The 19,992-nt window shown below is 40.7% G+C and overlaps 2 protein-coding genes across 15 annotated transcripts in view; one reads left to right on the plus strand and one right to left on the minus strand.

Moving 5' to 3' along the window:
* The window catches only part of PATJ (PATJ crumbs cell polarity complex component), a 349,371-nt gene extending 329,676 nt beyond the window's left edge, over positions 1–19,695 (plus strand). For 3 of the 14 annotated variants that reach the window (XM_036844784.1, XM_036844815.1, XM_036844794.1), the window contains 3 exons: positions 10,130–10,236; positions 13,455–13,578; positions 17,316–19,695. In XM_036844784.1, the coding sequence (XP_036700679.1) occupies positions 10,130–10,236; positions 13,455–13,578; positions 17,316–17,462 (378 nt within the window). In that variant the 3' untranslated portion in view covers positions 17,463–19,695. The remainder of the gene's footprint in view (positions 1–10,129; positions 10,237–13,454; positions 13,579–17,315) is intronic. The other 11 variants (XM_036844844.1, XM_036844882.1, XM_036844830.1 and 8 more) reach the window with 10 other exon arrangements.
* LOC118891208 (early nodulin-75-like) lies at positions 2,453–4,458 on the minus strand. Its single transcript, XM_036844901.1, is given in 3 exon segments — positions 2,453–2,636; positions 2,725–2,869; positions 2,872–4,458. Coding segments are annotated over 3 exon segments (576 nt in total). The 5' UTR covers positions 3,119–4,458.
* Positions 19,696–19,992: the final 297 nt, after the last annotated feature.

Here is a 19,992-nt window from a genome sequence, read left to right on the forward strand (position 1 = left end):
TACTGATGAACCGGTTTGCAGGGCAGAAATTGAGACACAGATGTAGAGAACAAACGTATGGACACCAAGGGGGGAAAGCGGCAGGGGGGTGGGGGTGGTGGTGGGATGAATTGGGAGATTGGGATTGACATGTATACACTGATGTGTATAAAACTGATGACTAATAAGAACCTGCTGTATAAAAAATAAATAAAAATTCAAAAATTAAAAAAAATAAAAAATAAATTTATAGAAATTTGTAAAAGAACTACCTCAAACCAAACTATATCTAGAGATTAAACAATTGGGGATATTGAAATAATTTTTTTAAAATATAGCACACTTACGAATGAGGCAGAAATAAATAAAACTGTGGGAAAGTCATTACAGCTGTCAGGTAAATCACTGGCAATCTTTGTTTTAGATTTTTTTTTATGTTGACCCTTTTTAAAGTCTTTATTGAATTTTTTACAGTATTGCTTCTGTTCTGTGTTTTTTGGTTTTTTTGGCCTTGGGGCATGTGGGATCTTAGCTCCCTGACCAGGGATTGAACCCGCACCCCCTGCACTGGAAAGCAAAGTCTTAACCACTCACTGGACCGCCAGGGAAGTCCCGCTAGCAATCTTTAAAAGAATTGATTTCTCTCTTTAAAGTTTATGGCAAGTCAGTAGAGAGCAAGGGAGTAGTTGGGAGCAAAGGACATAGAAAAAAAGATGGAGATGATGTTACCTCTGAAAAAGAGGATAAAAAATTTTTCAGGGGAGTTTGAGTCAGATGGCTTTCCTTCTAGGATGGTCATTTTCTAAGAATGAATAAAGAAAATATTTTGACATTTGAGAGAAATGCTTCTCAAACCTCAGCATGTTCCAGAACTATCTGGAGGGCTCGTTAGACAGACAAACTGCTGGGTCCCACCCCCAGAGCTGCTTATTGTGTAGGACTGGGGTGGATCCAGGAATTTCCATTTATAACAAGCTGCCAGGTGGTGCTGATGCTGCTAGTTAGAGAGCAACATGAGACCCACTGGAGTAGTGCATTCTTTAGGGATGAACAAAGGTTTGCACATGCTGTTCTCTGTGCCTGGAATACCTGTCTCACCCCACCTGTATCCCCTCTCTATAAAGGTACATGTGAGTAGTTCTTAACCTTGGTTGCCCAGTAGAATCACTGACTCTAGTATCGGTTCCTGGGTCTCACCCCATGGAATTAATTGGTCTGGGATGTGGCCTGAACACTGGGATATTTTAAAGCTTTCTAGGTAATTTATTATGTAGCCAGGGATAAGACCAGATGATCTGTGAGGGTTCATGATGGGTAGAAAGCCAAGTGATGCCAGAAAGAGGGTGATAAGCTTCGGGAAAAGCATCAAGAGCTAAAGGTTTGAAAGTTGAAGCAAAGACCTGGGGTAAGTTCTGTAGGACATGAAGGCTTTAGTGTCAGAAAGTCGTGCATCTTGAATCCTTTTAACTCTTAAATTTCCTGTAGGAAACTGGATCACGGCTTCTTTCTTTCAAGGTTGCCGTAAGGGTTAAATGAGGTGTAACATTTAATAAAAATAGTGGATTGAAAATGTTAAGCATTAAGTAAGTGATACTTTATTACTCTCATTATAATAACATAGTCTTGAAGTCAGAGGATGCTAAAATTCCTTTTAAAATCCTAGTAGTGTGGTGGTTTTCCAGGTGGCATTTGAGGTGTGTGCCACTAGATGGTGATGTGACTAGCTAGGTCACTTTGCTTCTTCTTATTTCACTCCAAACTTAAAATATTTGACACTTCAGACCATTATATTTTGAAAACAGATACATTAAAATCAATATATTCTGATGTCACTAGAATCAGTGTCCCTAGATTCTAAATAAAAACTTTAATCAGATATGCTTTCTAGTTCATTAAGTTACACCAAATGCCAGGCATGGGACAAAGCAAGCTTTTTTTGATTGTTCTGTAATGTGCCCTCATCTCTAAGATGCCAACTTTCTCAGGGGTCACCTTAACATGAAAGTCTTCCTGTCTGTTTCTAGCATATCTGCACTATGGATTTAGGATGCAGGCTGGGTGTAAGTGCTGAGTTTGTATTTTGTACTACAAGATTTGGGTCCTAACAAATCTAAAGGCTAATCTCATTCCTTTGCAAGACCAGCAAGTCAGGAAAGTTCTAAGCAAGGAGCTCAAGCTTTTATGCACTGTAATGTCCTACTTACCTGGAAAATATTTTGACTTCTCAATTCTTCAAAACATAATTCCCCAAACCTATTTTTAAGGAAAGGTACTCATCCTAGGGTCCGTGCAATAAAGACCTGTGCTTTATTACTCAATTAGAAAATTTACCAAGTATACGTGGTTCTATTATAGAACATACAAATCTGATTGAATTTAGTTTTGCTTTTAACATAAATTATTAAATGCCACAAGGAGCCAAGGCACGAGAGAGCATATCAGAACAGATAGCTTTCCAAGGAGAAGACAAAATTTACGGAATTAAATATTGAAGGGGAAACACTCTGGGAGGGGGAAATTCATTTGGAGGGGGAAACAGAGTGAGGGGTAGGTGCAGTTGGAGGGGAAGCACAGAGGGAGGAGTAGGTGCAGTTGGAGGGGGAAGCACAGAGGGAGGGGTAGGTGCAGTTGGAGGGGGAAGCACAGAGGGAGGAGTAGGTGCAGTTGGAGGGGAAGCACAGAGGGAGGAGTAGGTGCAGTTGGAGGGGAAGCACAGAGGGAGGGGTAGGTGCAGTTGGAGGGAGAAACACAGAAGGAGGGGAAAACACGCTTATTGGTTCATCTTCTTCCAGGGATTCAAAGGTCTCTTGTTCCTTAGGCTTAAAGGATAAGGCTTCTTTCCCATCCTTCTTTTCACAAGTCTCGCCCTGGAGTGGAGTACTTTCCTCTCCTCTTCTTTCATTTCACAAGTCTCCTCCTCCTCAGGGGACGAGATCCCCTCCTCCTCTTCCTTTGGGTCAGCAGACTCCGTCTGCTCAGGTAGGCACTTATTAAATGTTTGATCATAGCAAGGTTGGGGAGATATGAGAAAACAACGTACTTTCATTAAGCGTCTGGTGAGTCTAAACTGATGATCACGTGGCAGCTCGGGAAGCTCTGTTAATTTATTGCATGCGTCTCCATCACCCAGCAGTTCCATATCTAGTTCTCCACCTTAAAGAACCTCTCGGGATTTCCGTCGCAGTACTGTGTGCAACAATGAGGAGGACATAGACTTACACAGCTTTTGAACCAGGTTAATGATTTTGAAGGGTGATTGGGAGGCAAGGCGCAACATCTGCTGCCTCCAGGCCCTGGGTATGAGGCATGAGAGGAAGGGCTGCTGATCTGAGTGGTGTAATAAAGCCAGACCATAGGCTGTGGATCTCATGAGATGGAGCTGGACCTAGCCGGGTGGAAGGACTCCAGACACCATGGCTCTTTCAAGTTGCACAGACCTTAGTACCATCACCTCAGGACGTCGAAGGCTGTCTGCCTTCCCCAGGAATCCCTGTCTGTCCCCTCCCCTCTCCGTTTAGAATGGCATCCATATCTGCCTCCCCCGTTAGGTGACAGCAATGGCAAGCCTGCTTGTGGGAGAGTGGGGAACACATTTGCTTTCCCTGGGTTTCCTCTGCTCCCACCCATGTCCTCAGAACCTACCACAGAAGTTTGCACCCAGTAGTTCAAAATTTACTTTAAAAAAAAATGACCAAACTTCCCATTAGCCTTTTTGCCTTCCCCCTTCCTCAGACACAGAAATAGACCTCTCCCAGCCTCACCTCCAAGCCTAGTCCCCGGTGTTGCTGGACAAAGAGCACTTCAGACGCGGGGCTGAGCCAAGACTCCTAGACCACGGCTCTGTCTCCTCAAACTTGTATCCAACTGAACATGCCCTTCCAAGATCGGGTTATCCCCTTTCACAAGTCATGCCCAGGAAGGCCAATCAGCTCTGAGACCAAGAAGGTTGATGCAAATGCCTTGGGGCTGTAGAGTTATCCTGGGGGTGACGGGTTTGTCTCCTTGCTTCCCTGCAAAAGACCAAACTATCAGTGAAAATGCTTCACATTTCCCATCCAGCCCTTTGTATTCCACTCCTACAAAATAGGCAGGAGCTCAGGGATCCTAGGTTTTAATATTATCCGTTATTGAGAGGCCCATCTTATTTCAGGGTTGGGGGTGAGCGAGAGGCCTTCAGATTTTAGAGGGATATGAGTTTTTCTGTAAGGTGGTGCTGTATTAGTGTTTTTATATTTTCTAGCTAGATAAAGAAATTTAATTTTTACCCAAATAGAACTATGGCTTTGGTTTCACAGTTTATACGGACTCCTGAAAGTTTATTAAAGTTCAAAAGCTTTCTTCCTAGAACATCCATGGGGTATAGATCTCCTACCTCCCAACCCCTCTCCTTGTAGTACTGGGGGGAGGGGTGCGTTTTTCCTGCCTGTTGCCCAGCACAGCCATGAAGATCAGCTCTACTTGCAGCTGCTTGTTTGACTCTCTGCCCCTCTTTCTTCCCAGCTCCATGTCTAGACTGTACTTCATTATATGCAGGGTGAAGCAGATCTCTAGGTGTGAGGGTCCAAGACCAGGTCTGTACCGTCTCACCAGGCGATTTGCCTCACACTGAATTCAATTAAAAGCACAGAGTTCCAAAAAAAGAAGAAAGAAAAAGCACAGGATTCTAGAGTAAAATGGCATGAGTTTGAATCCAGCCTTCACTCCTTAGCTGACTCGAGAAAGTTACTTAACCTCTCTGCTCCAGGTTCCTCTGTCTGTAATATGGGAATAATTATGGTACCTACGTCTGTAGGGACTTAGAAGAGTGCTTAGCATAGAGGAAGTGCTCAGTTTATATTCAGTATCATGGTGCTGTTATATGTTGAATAAACGAGCCAGTAAAGAAAGGAGCAGGTTGCCATCAAGTCTTGGCTTTTGAAGGTAACTTAGAAAAAGTAATATTTTACTGACTTTCTTCCTCAGCCCCATAACAGATGGTCTGGTTCATGGACAGCTGAGAGTACATGTCCAGATTCCCACCAAGTATAGGAATCCCCCCTCACCATATCCCAAATTGGTAGATTTTTGAGTCTCTGAGTCCTTTGCTTTGTGGGGGGGCTCATGTCCTAACAAGTTGAGCCATTTCTTTCTGTAACTGCCTTAGTTATTAGATTTTTTCTTCTTAAAAAGACCCAGAACCAATCTCCTTGTAATCTCTATCGATCTCACTCTGTTTCATGGAAATTCAGAATATTGAACCCTGTACGCCCTATTCCTTAGGAAGGTTTTAGGTTCATTCATTTATTCATTCCACAAATGCTTATTAAGCAGTTGTGTGCCAGGCACCTTCACATTGAGAAGCTGTTCTTATCCTCATGAATCTTGTGATTGGGTGGGAAAGACAGCTAACAGTCACACAAATACGTATCATGACGATTTGTAAGGAATACTTAGAGCGCTACGGAAAGGAAAACAGGGGAAATTAATTTAAACATGGGTAGTCAAAGAAGGCTTGTATAATGGAAGTGACCTTTAAGCTGATGCCAGGCCAGCTGGTTTGGTGGAGGGGAGGGGGCGGGACTCCAGGCAGAAAGAACTGTGGAATGTGGGGTGGAGTGGAAGATATAGATGGGATTAGAGGGGTAGGCTAGGAAGGACATTTGTGTGTATAGTTAGGGAGTCTTAATTTTATTCCAGGTACAAAGAAAGACCACTGAAAGGTTTTAAGCAGGGAAGGGCCATTATCCATTTTACATTTAAAAAGATAACTGGCTGTTGTGTGGAAGAGAGATTAGAAGAGGGTGAGTGGGGATTCCAGGTAAAAGGCAGCTGATGATGATTGACTGAATTAAGATGGTCACCAGAGAGATGAAAAGGAAGCAAACTTGAGAAGTATATTGGAGGTAGAGTCCAGAGGATTTGGTGGTAGATTATTCAGAATAAGCATCAGTTAGGTTAACATTCTAGTACCTTTCCAGCTGGACAGTCACCACCAGCCAACAATCGGATATTTTCAATATTATACCTAGTGGGTTTCTCATTAGGCAGCTGGAGGTGCCATCTATTAAGAAGAGGAAACCTAGAGGGAAAATGAATAGAAGGGATTTGGTTGTTGGATCAAGAATTTGGATTCGGTTGTGTTAATTAGGCTTTGAGATATTAAAATGCAGATGTTGAGTTGGCAATTGGATATAACAGACTAAGCTGGGAATTGTTAGCACGTTGTTGGAATTTAAAGCTGTGGGAATGTGTATGCTGTGACCTAGACCCTGAGTGTGCAAGTGGGAAGTGAGCCAGGACTGAGCCACGAGGGGTGAGTAGAATAGCAAAGATGGAAGCAGCAGGAGGAAAGCCGGAGAGTGGGTCATGGAAGTCTGGGTCTGGCAACAGGGATGGAAACTGGAATGGAGTGGGGTTTTGAAAATGATGTAGGCTGAGAGTAGGTAGGATTACATGCAAAGACAACTCCTCCACTACATTTGCTGGGGAGGAGAGGAAAAAAAAAAAAAACAGAAACTGGTGGTAAGTGCAGAGGAGTCTATCATTTTCTTTTTTGTTGTTTATCCTAAATATTCCCCCAATTTGTTCATTCTTTATATTATAGTATTTCCAGAAGATCCTAAAACTTATGGATGGAAATGTTTTCCCCCAGAATAGGATGCTTCACCCAAAATGTGTTCTGATCCAGCCAGGGCTGGGGCCAGGGCCAGCCTGTGGCTTTCCTTGTCTAAATACTCAATTAATAGATGCAACTAAGCTTAACTATTTAGGCAGTCATGCCCTCTGTTGGCTTATTCTGAAACTGCAATCAAATCAAGGTCTTGCATTGTTGTCAAGCTAAGTCCCTTCACTCTGTACTTGAGTGCTATTATCTGGAAGAACTGTTAATCAGAAGCAGGGGTAGACCAGGAGTTCTTGAGAAAGAATCTCTGATAACTAGTTGAGGTGGAAGACAACTCCAGGATAAGCAGATAAGGCAGGCTATTTATGATTCCTCTTTAACAGATGAAGAAACTGAAACTCAAGCCACAGTATCATTTAAGTGGCAAAAACTGAACTTCAGATCTTCATTCTGTCAGAGTTATACCATATTTCTTCTTAATTCTTTGGAATGTTTTTGCAGAATAGAAATATAAGTGAATGTTTAAATGTTGGTTGTTCTATACTTTTGTTTGGGACCATCTAAAAGGCAAATCATAGGAAGTAAGAGATATTCTTTCTTTCATTCACCAAATATTAATTGAACACCTACTATATACTAGATATGTTCTACATAAGGGGCATACATTAGTGAATAAAACAGACAAACTTCATGCCCTCACATTCTAATATGAAGTGGTAAGACAATAAATAAGGCATGATATATAATTAATTAGATAGTAATGGTAGTAAGAAGGAAGCATAAAGCAGGGAAAGAAGATGTTGTTAAACAAGATGCAACTGAGTGAGTTTGAAGATCTATTTGGCTTTACCCAATGATTCATGAATTGGGCAGCATCCCATTTAACAAGTAGAATGGCACTCCAAGGATCTATACAAAATAGAAGGCTTTTATAGGGAGACAGAAGGTGGAACAAGGAAGTTAAAAAGTGGGTTATTTCAGGCAAGGTCACCTTCCCTTCCTGGGAAGGCAGGGGGTCTTATCAAGCAGATCCCCTCACTGGTGTTGATGAGGAAATTCCAGACTGATTGGTTTAAAATTCCACTCCAAGGAGGGGCTGAAACTGCAGTTAGGTTAGGTGTTAAGTCCTAGTAGGGCTTAGCATACATGACTATTTTGGGCCTGTTTCTTTTCTTTTTTTTTAATTACGTTTTTAATTAAAGTATAGTTGATTTACAATGTTATATTAGTTTCAGGTGTACAACATAGTACTTCAATATTTTTATGGATTATACTCCATTTAAAGTTATTATATAATATTGGCTATATTCCCTGTGCTGTACATTACATCCTTGTATCTTATTTATTTTGTACCCAGTAACGTGTACTTCTTAATCCCCTTCCCCTATCTTGCCCCTTCCCACTTCCCTCTCCGCACTGATAACCACTAGTTTGTTCTCTGTATCTATGAGTCTGTTTCTGTTTTGTTATATCCATTCATTTACTTTATTTTTTAGATTCCACATATAAGTGAAAACATACAGTATTTGCTTTTCTCTGTCTGGCTTACTCCACTCATTATAATTCCCTCCAGTTCCATCCATGTTGTTGCAAATGGCAAATTTCTTTTTATGGCTGAGTAATATTCCACTGTATATAGACAGCACACCTTCTTTATCCATTCATCTGTTGATGGACACTTGTGTTGTTCTGTACTGTTTTCCATTACGGCTGCACCAATTTACATTCCAACCAGCAGTGTACTAGGGTTCCCTTTTCTCCACATCCTTGCCAATTTATTATTTGTGGTCTTTTTAACAATAGCCAGTCTGGCAGGTGTGAGGTGATATCTCATTCAGTAGGTTGTTTTTTCATTTTGTTGATGGTTTCCTTCACTGTGCAAAAACCTTTTAATTACTTCCCATTTGTTTATTTTTGCTTTTTGTTTCCCTTGCCTGAGGAGACAGATTCAAAAAAATATTGCTAAGACTTATGTCAGTGAGTGTACTGCTTATGTTTTCTTCTAGGAGTTTTATGGTTTCCAGTGTTGCATTTAGGTTTTTAATTCATTCTGAGTTTATTTTTGTATGTGGTGTGAAAAAAATGTTCTAATTTCATTCTTTTACATGTTCTTGTCCAGGTTTCACAGCATCACTTATTGAAGACACTGCCTCTTCCCCACTGCATATTTTTGCCTCCTTTGTCATAGATTAATTCACCATAAGTGTGTGGGTTTATTTCTGGTTTCTCTATTCTGTTCCATTGATCTGTGCATCTGTTTTTGTGCTAGGGGCCTGTTGTTTCTTTTTAAACAATATAAAATGTTGGGCTGGGGTGTTGGTGTGGGACTTTTAGTTAGGGTGGCCAAGGAGGGTGACTTCAGAGTAAAGACCTGAGGGAAGTGAAGGAGCTGGGGGCAGAGCATTCGAGGCAGAATGCACAGCACTCGCAAAGCGCCAAGGTGGAGATCTCTCTGGCATGTTAGAGGAACAGCCAGGGGCCAGCATGGCTGGAGCAGGGTGAACACAGGGGAGAATGTTTGGAGACGAAAGTGGAGACATAACTGGGCAGATCACCTGCAGATGACCTTACAGACCATCTAAAAACTTCAGTGTGTGATCCAAGGGGCTCCAGATTTCCTTTGGATTGTTTTAAGCAGAGGAGTGAAATAATCTTCTGAATTTTAACAGGAACATTCTAGCTGCTATAGACTGAGTGGAGGAGGGGCTGAAGCAGGGAGATGAGTAAGGAGGCTTTTGTAAAACTCCAAGCAAGAGATGATTTTACAGGGACTTCCCTGGTGGTCCAGTGGTTAAGACACCGCGCTTCCACTGCAGGGGACATGGTTTTGATCCCTGGTCGGGGAACTAAGATCCTACATGCCACGTGGCATGGCCAAAGAATAGAAGAAAAAAAAAAGAGAGAGAAAAAGAGATGATTTTATAGAAAGACCAGTTGAATTTTATGAGGATTGAGAGTGGGTTGTGAAAGGAAGCATCAAGGATGACACCAAGGTGTTTGCTGAGACTGGAAGAATGAAGTTGCATTACCTGAGATGAGGAAGGCTAGGGAGCAGAGGAGGGGGCGGGGGAGTGGCTCAGTGCTGGACAGGTTAGATTTGAGATACCTGCTGGGCATCCCATTAGGGAGGTCAAATTGGTGATTGGGTATGTAGGTCTGGAGTTAAGTAAGAGGTGGTGCTGGAGAGACAGATTCAGGAATTATCATTACATAGATGATATTTAAATTCATAAAGTGGTATGAGGTGAGATAACTAAGAGGATGTCGAGATGGAAAGATAAGAAGCTCCAGGAGTGAGCCCTGTGGCACTCTGATAGAGTTTTGGGAGCTATGAAAAACATGGTCAGAAGGTGGAAAGGAAACTAGTAAAGTGTAGTGTCATAGAAGCCAAATGAAGAAAATAGTTTGAGAAAGAATAATCCATTGTGTCCAACTCTACAGATAGATTAAATAAGACTGAGAACTGACCATTGGATAGAGTATGGTTTCTCTAATTCTCCCCTGCCTTATAATGGATTGTCTTGTTCTGACTCCTCATCCCCCGCCCAGGTTGTGGCAGATACCAATATAAGTGCCATAGCAACTCAGCTTGAGAACATGTCTACGGGCTACCCCCTTGGTTCACCGGCTGCCGAGCACCATCTGGAGGACACAGAGTGAGTATTCTAGATGCAGAGTGCCTCTTATGTGTGTGGGCAAAGCTCAGTGAGACCTTTTCCAGGTTGTAGAGTGTGCTCCCTAAAGGAGAGGAATGGGAAAGTACACATTACCTTTTCTAACTCCTAGGGAATCTCCAAGAAAGCAACAGGGTTGCCCTACATCTCACAAGGCTTTGCTCCACCGCGTGAGTTCTTCACAGACTGTTACCACAGGGCCTGCACACACTGCACCTGGCCACTGGGACTGGTCCCTGTGCCCTCTCCCCTCAGAAGCCTCAGATTTATAGCCCAGATTCACCCTTCTTCATTACGCAAGGAACCAGGTTTCCTCAGTTTTCTAAGCTAAAATCTTGTTCTGAGGTTAAATCTTCTTGTCATACTTGCTGGCATTTTTCACTAAAACCTGTCACTGCAGTTAAAGTTGCTCATTAAAGCAGTGTTTCTCAAACTAGAATGTCCATAAGAATAACCCAAACAGCATATTTAAAAATGCTAATTCCTCTGGCCCATTCTCAGAGATTCTGAGTAGGTGGTCTAGGGAGGGGTTCTCCGGGACAGTGTTGCTGCAGATAAGCCGAGGACCCACACTTCGAGAAATGCTGCCCAAAGTTATTCCTCTCAACTATACCAGTGCCTGGTCACTAGCTGGTGCTCAATAAATGTTTGTTGGCTGATCCGAACCCATTATTGGAATGATCTGATGGTCACAGCCATTCCCAACTTTTTCCTGATTGTTCATTAACTTAAATGACATCTTTGAGTTTGTTTTTCTTGAGGAAAAGAATATTAAACTAGGCTCATTTTACTTTTTTCTCATTATGAAAGTAATGAACGCTTGCTATTAAAATGTGACAAATACATGAAAGTGTAACATTTTCAGGCTACAGTGGCCATTTACTTAAAAAAAAAAAAAGAAATCAGGACCCTTATATGAAGAATAGTATACACTTAGCATCCTTTAACATGTCCATGGAACTACCGAGATGCCCTGTGATCTTGGGTCCTTTGCTATGATTCCACAGCTCCTGGCAGGTTGGGAACTACTAGCATAAAAGAATTTTAAAATCACTTATAATCTGACCACTGTTAACATTTGGAGATTTTTTTTTTTTTTTTTTTTTTTTACTAGTCTTCTAAGTGAAAGTAAATTAAAACTAGCTGAAAGTGTGAGATAAATGGAGGTAAACTCCATCGAATGCTGCCAGTGGAGGAGTGAAGCTGCATTCCTCCCTCTCCTGGAGAAAACAGGCTCTAATTGTGAATAGGTACAATTATGAAGGTCTCTAATGATTTGGTGGCCCCCAGGGGCTAGCTCTAAAACAATGGCTTTGGACATCTAGGTTCCCATTTCAATAGGGGCTGGCTGTGTTTGAAAGAGGAGACATGAATCAAGTTCATGTCTAGCCAGTGGCCTGTTACTGAGAGTGCTTATAAGGCCACAAAGTGATGAAACGTAGAGCCTTATTCATGACGTCATTACCATTCAGCCACAGGGGATAATACTTCATTATTTCATCAGATATTTATTGAGTGCCTTCCTAAGGCTAGACACTACAAGTGCTGGGTCCTGAGGACTCAAACTTAGAAACGTAGGTGAAGGCATTGCCCCAGTCCTCATAGAACTGCCAGAGGATTGGAAAAACAGACCCATAAATCCATGGTTATAAAAGAGTTGGTAAGTGTTGGAGAGCTTAGTTCAGTGAGAGAGAGAAGTAAGCACAGAGTCCTGTGAAGCCATGGAAGAGAGGCATAACTCAGCTAGGGAGGGTCCTTGGAGGCACTAATGCTTAACCTGAGTTTTTAAATAATTGGGAAAAACAGGAGTGGCATTTAAAACAGGTAATAATATATACAGTATAGATGTTCAGCAATTACTATGGATGCCTGCTGTAAACAACCAGCAAGTGCATAGCAAACAACTGGTATCAGTGGGAAGCAGCTGAAAATCAAGCTTAAAATAAGCCAGGCAAAATCGAGGAGGAGGAGAGGGAAGAATATTCTAGTCAGACAGAACAGCATATTCAAAGGTTGCTCATATCCCAGTTTTGCAAATTTCTCTGAGTACACGAATGGCTGCATTTATATCAGATGGCTCTGCTTCTCGGACGTGCATGCTGCCGCAAAACAAGTGACCCTGCCAGGATACGCATACAAACCTCCTGCAGGTGAGACGACAGGGCCCGGGTACCAGAGTTCCTTTAGGTTTTTACCCTTTGGACAACCACATATGGGAATAAGAAATCGGTGTTAGTTAAGCTTAGCTTTAACTCCTTGAGCCCACACATGTAATTTAATTTTTACCCATGTTGTTTCTGAGAGAGATGACTTCCACACTGGACAAAGCTTTGAAAATCTAAATTATGCATTTGAAACAAATTGTCTTTATCCATTTTGCTTCACCTTGGTTTCTCTCTTCTCTCCTGGATTTCAGTTCTCATTTACATAGTCGTGATTCTGAGGGTGTGACAGGCGCAGTGCTTGGTGCTGGGAATGCCCAGAGGGCGGAGACTTAAGGAGTTGATAATCTGGTAGAGGAGAAAGATGGTTAAGAAATCATGATACAGTATGACAAGTGCTATATGGAAATCTGGACCAAGAACAAAGGGAGCACAGAGAAGGTGGGGGTGAATGCTTCCAAGGGAGTCAGGAAAGCATCGCATTGGAGATTGGAGGTGGTTTTTGAAGAATGAGTTCCCACACTCAGTGGAAGTGGGGATCAGGTGCAGCGAGGATATTCAGGCAGAATAACAGCAGCCATTACTGAGCTCTAGGGCTGCCGTCACCTGCTCTGTTCAGAGGTCCACCTGTGCACTGCGGTGTACACCAAGCTCAGGTGGTACCCCGCCTCTCCATCTCCGTGCACGTTCTTCAAAGATGTAAAGACAGTTCTGTTCAGCTTTAGACAGTAAGTTTAAAAGTTAAAAACTAAGCAAAAAAAAAAAGAGTGCTTGGACAACTTCAGCATCATGACTTTATTTTCAGTTAAAAAACAGTGGGTTTTATGAAAGAGAAACCTCTAAAACATCAGAAATATTGGCATGGTATAGGAAATTCAAAAATAACTTTCTAGATTGCTTTCTGCCAGTTTGATTTGATAAACTGACCATCATCATTTCGCAGTATGAAAGTCTCTCTCAAATCTGTGTTCTTCCATTAAAATGAAATTCCCTCTCAGTATCTATTCTTGAATTAAACAGCGTGCATTGTGTTTTCAGAACACCTCCACCTAAGATTATTACTTTGGAGAAAGGCTCTGAAGGATTGGGGTTTAGTATTGTAGGGGGTTATGGAAGTCCCCATGGAGACCTGCCAATTTATGTCAAGACTATATTTGCAAAGGTATTTTTTTCCTTTTTACTGTACTTTTTTTTTTTTTTAAACTTAGGTGAGATTTTTTTTGTGTTTTGCTTTGCTTTACTTTGGGTGATACCTGAATGTGTGCATGTATGCTTGTTTCATTTTCATCTTACAGGAAATTCCCACACCACACTAGTGCAAGAAGTGTTCTTTTATAAAAGTGGAGTCACAAGAAGTGTAATATTCTTTAGACCATTTTACAAAAGTAGATGCTAACAGATTTTAAAGAGTGTCTTCTTTCAACAGCCAGTGTAAGGAATATGGCATGCTCTTTGGAAGAGCTCTTTGGCCTTGGAAGTATTGTTCTTGCTAGAACAAAGATTTAGCTTTCTACTTTAAGATATTGCAGAGGGCCATGGCATAAAGCTTTGTACAAGCCTGGGATCAGTGCAACATTAATGGCTGCCCATCACTAAAACCTCAGGATGCTTTAGCTGAAGGTGGTTTCTCTCTTCCAATAGTCTGCCAAGTACTTGCAGGATCAACCCAGTGAGTTAGACTAAGACTGGATAACGGGGGACTTCCCTGGTGGCGCAGTGGTTAAGAATCCGCCTGCCAATGCAGGGGACGTGGGTTCGAGCCCTGGTATGGGAAGATCCCACATGCTGCAGAGCAACTAAGCCCGCATGCCACTACTACTGAAGCCCATGCGCCTAGAGCCTATGCTCCACAACAACAGAAGCCACTGCAATGAGAAGCCCGTGCACCGCAATGAAGAGTAGCCCCTGCTCGCCGCAAGTAGAGAAAGCCCACGCACAGCAACGAAGACCCAACGCAGCCAAAAATTAAATAAATAAATTTATAAAAAGAAAAAAACAAAGAGTGGATAACAGTATCTTTCAAGAATTAAGTAGTCCAATTCATCCTACTTAATACACAGGTCATAGTGTAGGTTTCTGCTACTGCCACTAGATGGCTCTTAGATAAGTTTTTAATTTCATTATTAAAGTTGGAATTTAAATTTGTTATAAACTAAAAGATCTCTGAAAGTATTTAGTTTTGATACTACAACTTTATTCTTCATTGCTTTTGTCACAATCATTTGTTTATTAATTGATCCAATTGCCTCCTAGTGCTTTATTTTCCTAAAGAAATAAAGGCCTTCCAAAGAAGAAATAAGATAGATTCTTTCTCTTTCCAGAAGGCTGTACTATACACTATATACAAGTTTGCTTTTACCTATGCAGATCTTATCACCTGTTAATTGGGTGTAACCGTGACCTGACATAAGCCTCAAGTCGTTTGGCGTTTGCTTTTGGAACACATTAGGCAGCTACAGAGTTACACACCTGTTTCCATCTTGCTAGGATGCCTGTCAAGGGGGCATGTTATTCCCATACACATATCTGTTGACCTGATGATGGATGAACAGGGAAAGGAAAGGCAGATCAGAAACATTCTGGATGACAGTGCTGCCCCAGTCTGATAATTCCCAAGGTGGATAAACCACCTACAAACCCTCCTTTTCCTAGGATAACACCATAAGTAGCTGTGATAATGATTCTTTGGGAGGATTGTTATACTTTGCATTTGAAAGAGCCAGCTATGGAGATAATGACAGTGGAATGGCTGCAAAGTGAGCCCCCACTACGCTAAAGATTCCCCCCATAGGAGTTTTGATCTAAGAACTACAGTTATATGTTTTCTTTTTTTTTTTAAACACTGAACATACATTCTTTAAAATGTTTATCTCTGATTCAGGTTTCTGGATCTCAGATGTCCACAGGGTGGACACAGGGTGTGGATTATTACGTGACCTTTTTGGTGTCCTAAGCATCTTTTAACAGTTCTCTTGCTCAACTAAGAAATTAATTTGGCCCATCCAGGTCTTTTCTTCCCCTCCAGAAGTAGGAAGCATCACAGACACTTAGGGTGTGTAGGATTTGCGAGGCTTAATCAGTCTGATTAACAGGCTGTCAGGGCCTTCCATTTTCTTTCAGGTGTTTGGTTGGAAACTTCAAAACTTCAAAATCAAAGCCAACTTTAGATCTTAGTCCCTTCAGCAGCCGAATTTTACCATAAGCCAACAAGAGATTGGCCTAAAGACTTCAACAACCCTGAAAATTGAGGGAGCGGTTTTTTGGAGCCTGTGAAATCTGAAAACATGAGTTTGATCATCATTCATTTCATTTTATTATACTACCACCATGATTGAGTAAATACCGTGTGCCGTACACTTAATCCTTAGAACAGGACGAAAGATAGATAATAGAGCCTATTTTACAGCATAGGGAAGGCGAAGTGACCAAACTAGGACATAGCAAGTGGGTAAGACCACGTTTCCAAGCTAGATGGAGGTCTGTCTGTGAGCCATTTATTTCTTCCTTCCCTTGTTTAGTCTACAGATGCCACATTAATAAAGTAGGAGAGGAGATTCAGGTCAGTGTAATTATCAAGTAAGCACGGCAATACCTGAAATAGTGTACACATCCTAGGAAGTTGAAAAATCGACCTTTTTTGCGTTAGTGAAAATGAAAACTTGAAGAGCTTAATGTGCTTTTTAAAGAACTAATTACACAGGTATCTGAGGTTAACTGAAACCCTTAAATCTCAGCATGTAAAATTTATTAAAATCAAGTTAGATTTATCCGTTAGCATTACTTGTTTAATCCTGTCTTCGGTGCAGTTAGCACACTTTCTTAAAAGAAAAAAAAATTTGAATAAAGCTGCAAATTATTTAATCTTGGTATTTTCCCCCCAGTATAGTCCTGGTTTTGAATATTCTTTATTACGTCTTTTTACAGGAATTCCACCCTTTTCACGGCTTTGAAATTCTAGATAATTCACCCACCACCTCAGGACCTCCATGCTGTAGGACACAGGTCTCTGGAGTGTTAGTGCCTCTTAGCTCGGCTTCTGCAGGAGGCCATCAGCGACCAGGTGCCCGCGGGCCTTGGTTAATTTCCCCAATAGTTCGACATCATTTAGAGGACTCTTTTGGCACTCACTTTTCAAGGAGTTCTCACAATTACCCCGACAGATGGAGAAAGCTTCCTGTGAATCATTTTCTAGGTCTTTTCTTTCCTTACTCGTCCAAAGTATTTCTAGTAATATCATGGCGTTTTTGATACTCAGCTTTAGAATGACGAAAAGCCCAAGTTTCACTTGCTTTGTGCCGTTCGGAAGAGCCATGCATGACTGAATATGTAATGAAAGCAGTCATTTAGAAACCTATTAGATGGATCAAAGGTAAAGTTGAAGCTATTGAATATGATATTGCAAAATTTTAGGAATGCTCCACTTCTGTGTATTTATATATATTTATATATATATATATATATATATATATATAGAACAGCTTTATTGAGATATGTTCACATACCATAAAATTCACGCATTTAGAGGATAAAACTAATACCAGATTCAGTTCTGCCTTTGTATGCTACATATTCATTAATGTGACATGATATGACATTCAAATTCCATTCAGTACTGAATATTGAAATAAGGTCCTACTTGTATTAAAAGAAATGTGAACGTCAGGACATTTCTACTAGTATGTTATGTAAACAATGCATAATTATGATTACTATTCAACCATTATTCAAATAACATATCCTACATTTTTCTTAGTTTTCTTAATTTAAAAATATTACCTAGAAATAACTTTAATTGGTAGTTTTAAAAGTTTTTCTTTTAATATGCACACCATAATATTAATATTATTTGAATATTAATTACATCGTCCTAGATTAAACTGGAATGTTTCTTGTTTGCAGGGAGCAGCTGCAGATGACGGCCGATTGAAGCGAGGTGATCAGATTTTAGCTGTTAATGGTGAGACTCTGGAAGGTGTTACACATGAGGAAGCTGTGGCCATTCTAAAACACCAGAGAGGAACTGTAGTCTTAACTGTGCTGTCCTGAGCCTTGGGTCCTGATCACAAGATAGATGTGGTTGTAGAATATCCATAGGAAGACAGAGTTCTGAGGATGAAAAGCAGCCTCAAATCAAACCCACCTTCATTCTTACCATCTCAACCTCTCTGCTTGGGAGAGATGGCCCAGGTTTCACGTGAATTTCCCAAGTTGACAATCTGATGTTTCCCAGATTCTCTCACCTCTTAGTGAGGTTAATTTCTAACAGCTGAGTCTTATGCGTTTTGCATTTAACGTCAATGTTTATCAACTAGTAGTAAGTGGTTCTGATTATATTTGCTGAAATAGAAGTTAACAACCTCTCATTCCTTGTGTCCTTCTCTCCCCATCCTGACTCATACGGAGGCTGAGCAGCAACCAGATCGCATCCGATGAACAGAAACAAATGTTAAGCAACTTGTCATCTCACTCATGATTTACGTATGCTAATTGTCTCTTCAGATACACCAGAAAACATTAGCAGTGTAATTAACTTAGCAGTGATGCCCATGATGAAATACCAGATTCTCCTGTGGGAAATTACTGTGCTCTTTTCTGTACGACTTATCGTCAAATAAGCCTCAAATTCATGTCTCTGGGTAGATCTTTATAAGTTAGTCATTGGTGATTACGATGAGTCAATTTGCAGACTGTAATCTAAAAATTCTGAATGGCTTTCTAATTGTTTTCTTAGCTACATAAATGCATACTACTGAGAAAATGCACCTTCTTCTCAGCAAGAACAATTAGCATCCATATTCTGAATTCTAACAATGCTAAGTTATGTTCAAGTCTGGGAAGTTCATCTGGAGTTAACAGCATTTCAGTAGGCAGGCATCATTCCCACACCTCAGGCTTCAGACGAGGAGGTGGAAGCCCCAGAACCACACTGCAGAGATCAGCGAGTTTTTACTAAAGTCAGCCAAGGTCTGGATGGCCTTGGCATTGTGCAAAGTGGAGTGACAAATTTGAGTATCCCTCCGCTTGGCTCCATACCTGTCAGTCGAGCAGCACACAGTGTAGGAACGTAGATGGAGCAACGCACTTAGCCACAAAGTGACTGAACAAATGGAATGAGCCTAGGAATCAGTGATGGCTCCTTGGCGACTGTTTTCTGGTCTCCAGGCAGCCTCCCATTTGCTGAAGTGTGCATGCTAAGAAAGCAACTACAGCAGAAAATACAAGAATACCTTTAAAGTTGGTTCGGGGCCTTCTTATTCAGGTATTAGCAGGAAAAGTGGGGGGAGGGAGATGCTTATCAATGAATGTTATAGGTTCTTCTGTGAAAAAATGCACCACAAAAGATGAGTATCAGAATGGGTAATAGAAGTAGTGTGGCATTATTTACCTAAAACACAATGCTGCAAATGATTCACAATAATTATCAAAATGTAATGGGCTCTGATTTAAAATGTTATTTAATAAGTATAGATTTTAATTGAGAACTATCTTTCAGTAGATGTAATCACAAAGTGCATTAACTCTTGTTGGAATATTTTGTGGCTATTCCAAAGTATAGAGTGCCTAAATTTCATGTTGAAAATGTCTTTCATTACTGGTATTAAGTTTTCTGAATTTACACATGGCTTTTGAAATGTCTCATGTATCCCAAGATACGCAGTGTTGTTAGAAATTATTTTTCAATGCATGAGAACCTATCAGCCTCAGAACGTTCTCTGTTAATTGTATCTGCAAGGACACCTCAAGCAGCCAAGAAGAAATAAAGCCCAAATAAAACTTGAAAATGCACCTTAAAAAAAATACATACATATGTTATATATATATACTTTTGAAATGTGATTCTGCTTGATTTTGATGGAATGGCCATTAAATACACATTTTGAAGTAACATATCATTGTTTTGTTTCTTTACACATTATCCTTTTAGGACACGCTACAACAAGTCTCTTGATAAAGGAATTGTGGTGCTTTATACTCCTTGCTGTAGTAAATTGATATAACTATTGCTTCTCATAACTGGTTCTGTCTCTGCTTGCATGACTAGTAAATAACTGCCTTCCCAAAAACATTTTTTTTTTTTTTGCATCAGAGCTTACCAAGCTAAGAGGATATGAAGATGGGAATTTGTGAAAGGAGTAGTTCTCTCATAGCCACATATATTGTTATAGCCGCATCATTTGGGCCATTTAAGTATAGTAATGATATCATTTATTAGAGTTAGCATGAGAGGGAAGTAAACCAGGAAAGATAAAACTGCTGAATGTTTGTATGTATAAGATATTTCCAAAAATTCTAAATAAATGTAGTTACCAAGGAGCAAATGGAGTTTTATTATATATGAAAAAGTTTAATTTCTGCATCTGGTTTTGTGTTTTCATCAGCTATTTTGTTCCCTAATAGAAAAAGAATCAACTTTTCACAAAGTCTAGTGTCCTATTAACATCTAGGATCCATTAATAGCTGTCTCATATTAATTGCTGCTGTGTTGTCAGGCATTAGAAGAGATACTTTACAAAGGAGACGGTATAGCAGTCCAGAAGGTGAGTCTTGGCATCACACTGCCTGAGTTTGAATCTTG

The sequence above is a fragment of the Balaenoptera musculus genome, chromosome 1 (genome assembly GCF_009873245.2).
Source record: "Balaenoptera musculus isolate JJ_BM4_2016_0621 chromosome 1, mBalMus1.pri.v3, whole genome shotgun sequence".
NCBI classification, from domain to species: Eukaryota; Metazoa; Chordata; class Mammalia; order Artiodactyla; family Balaenopteridae; genus Balaenoptera; species Balaenoptera musculus.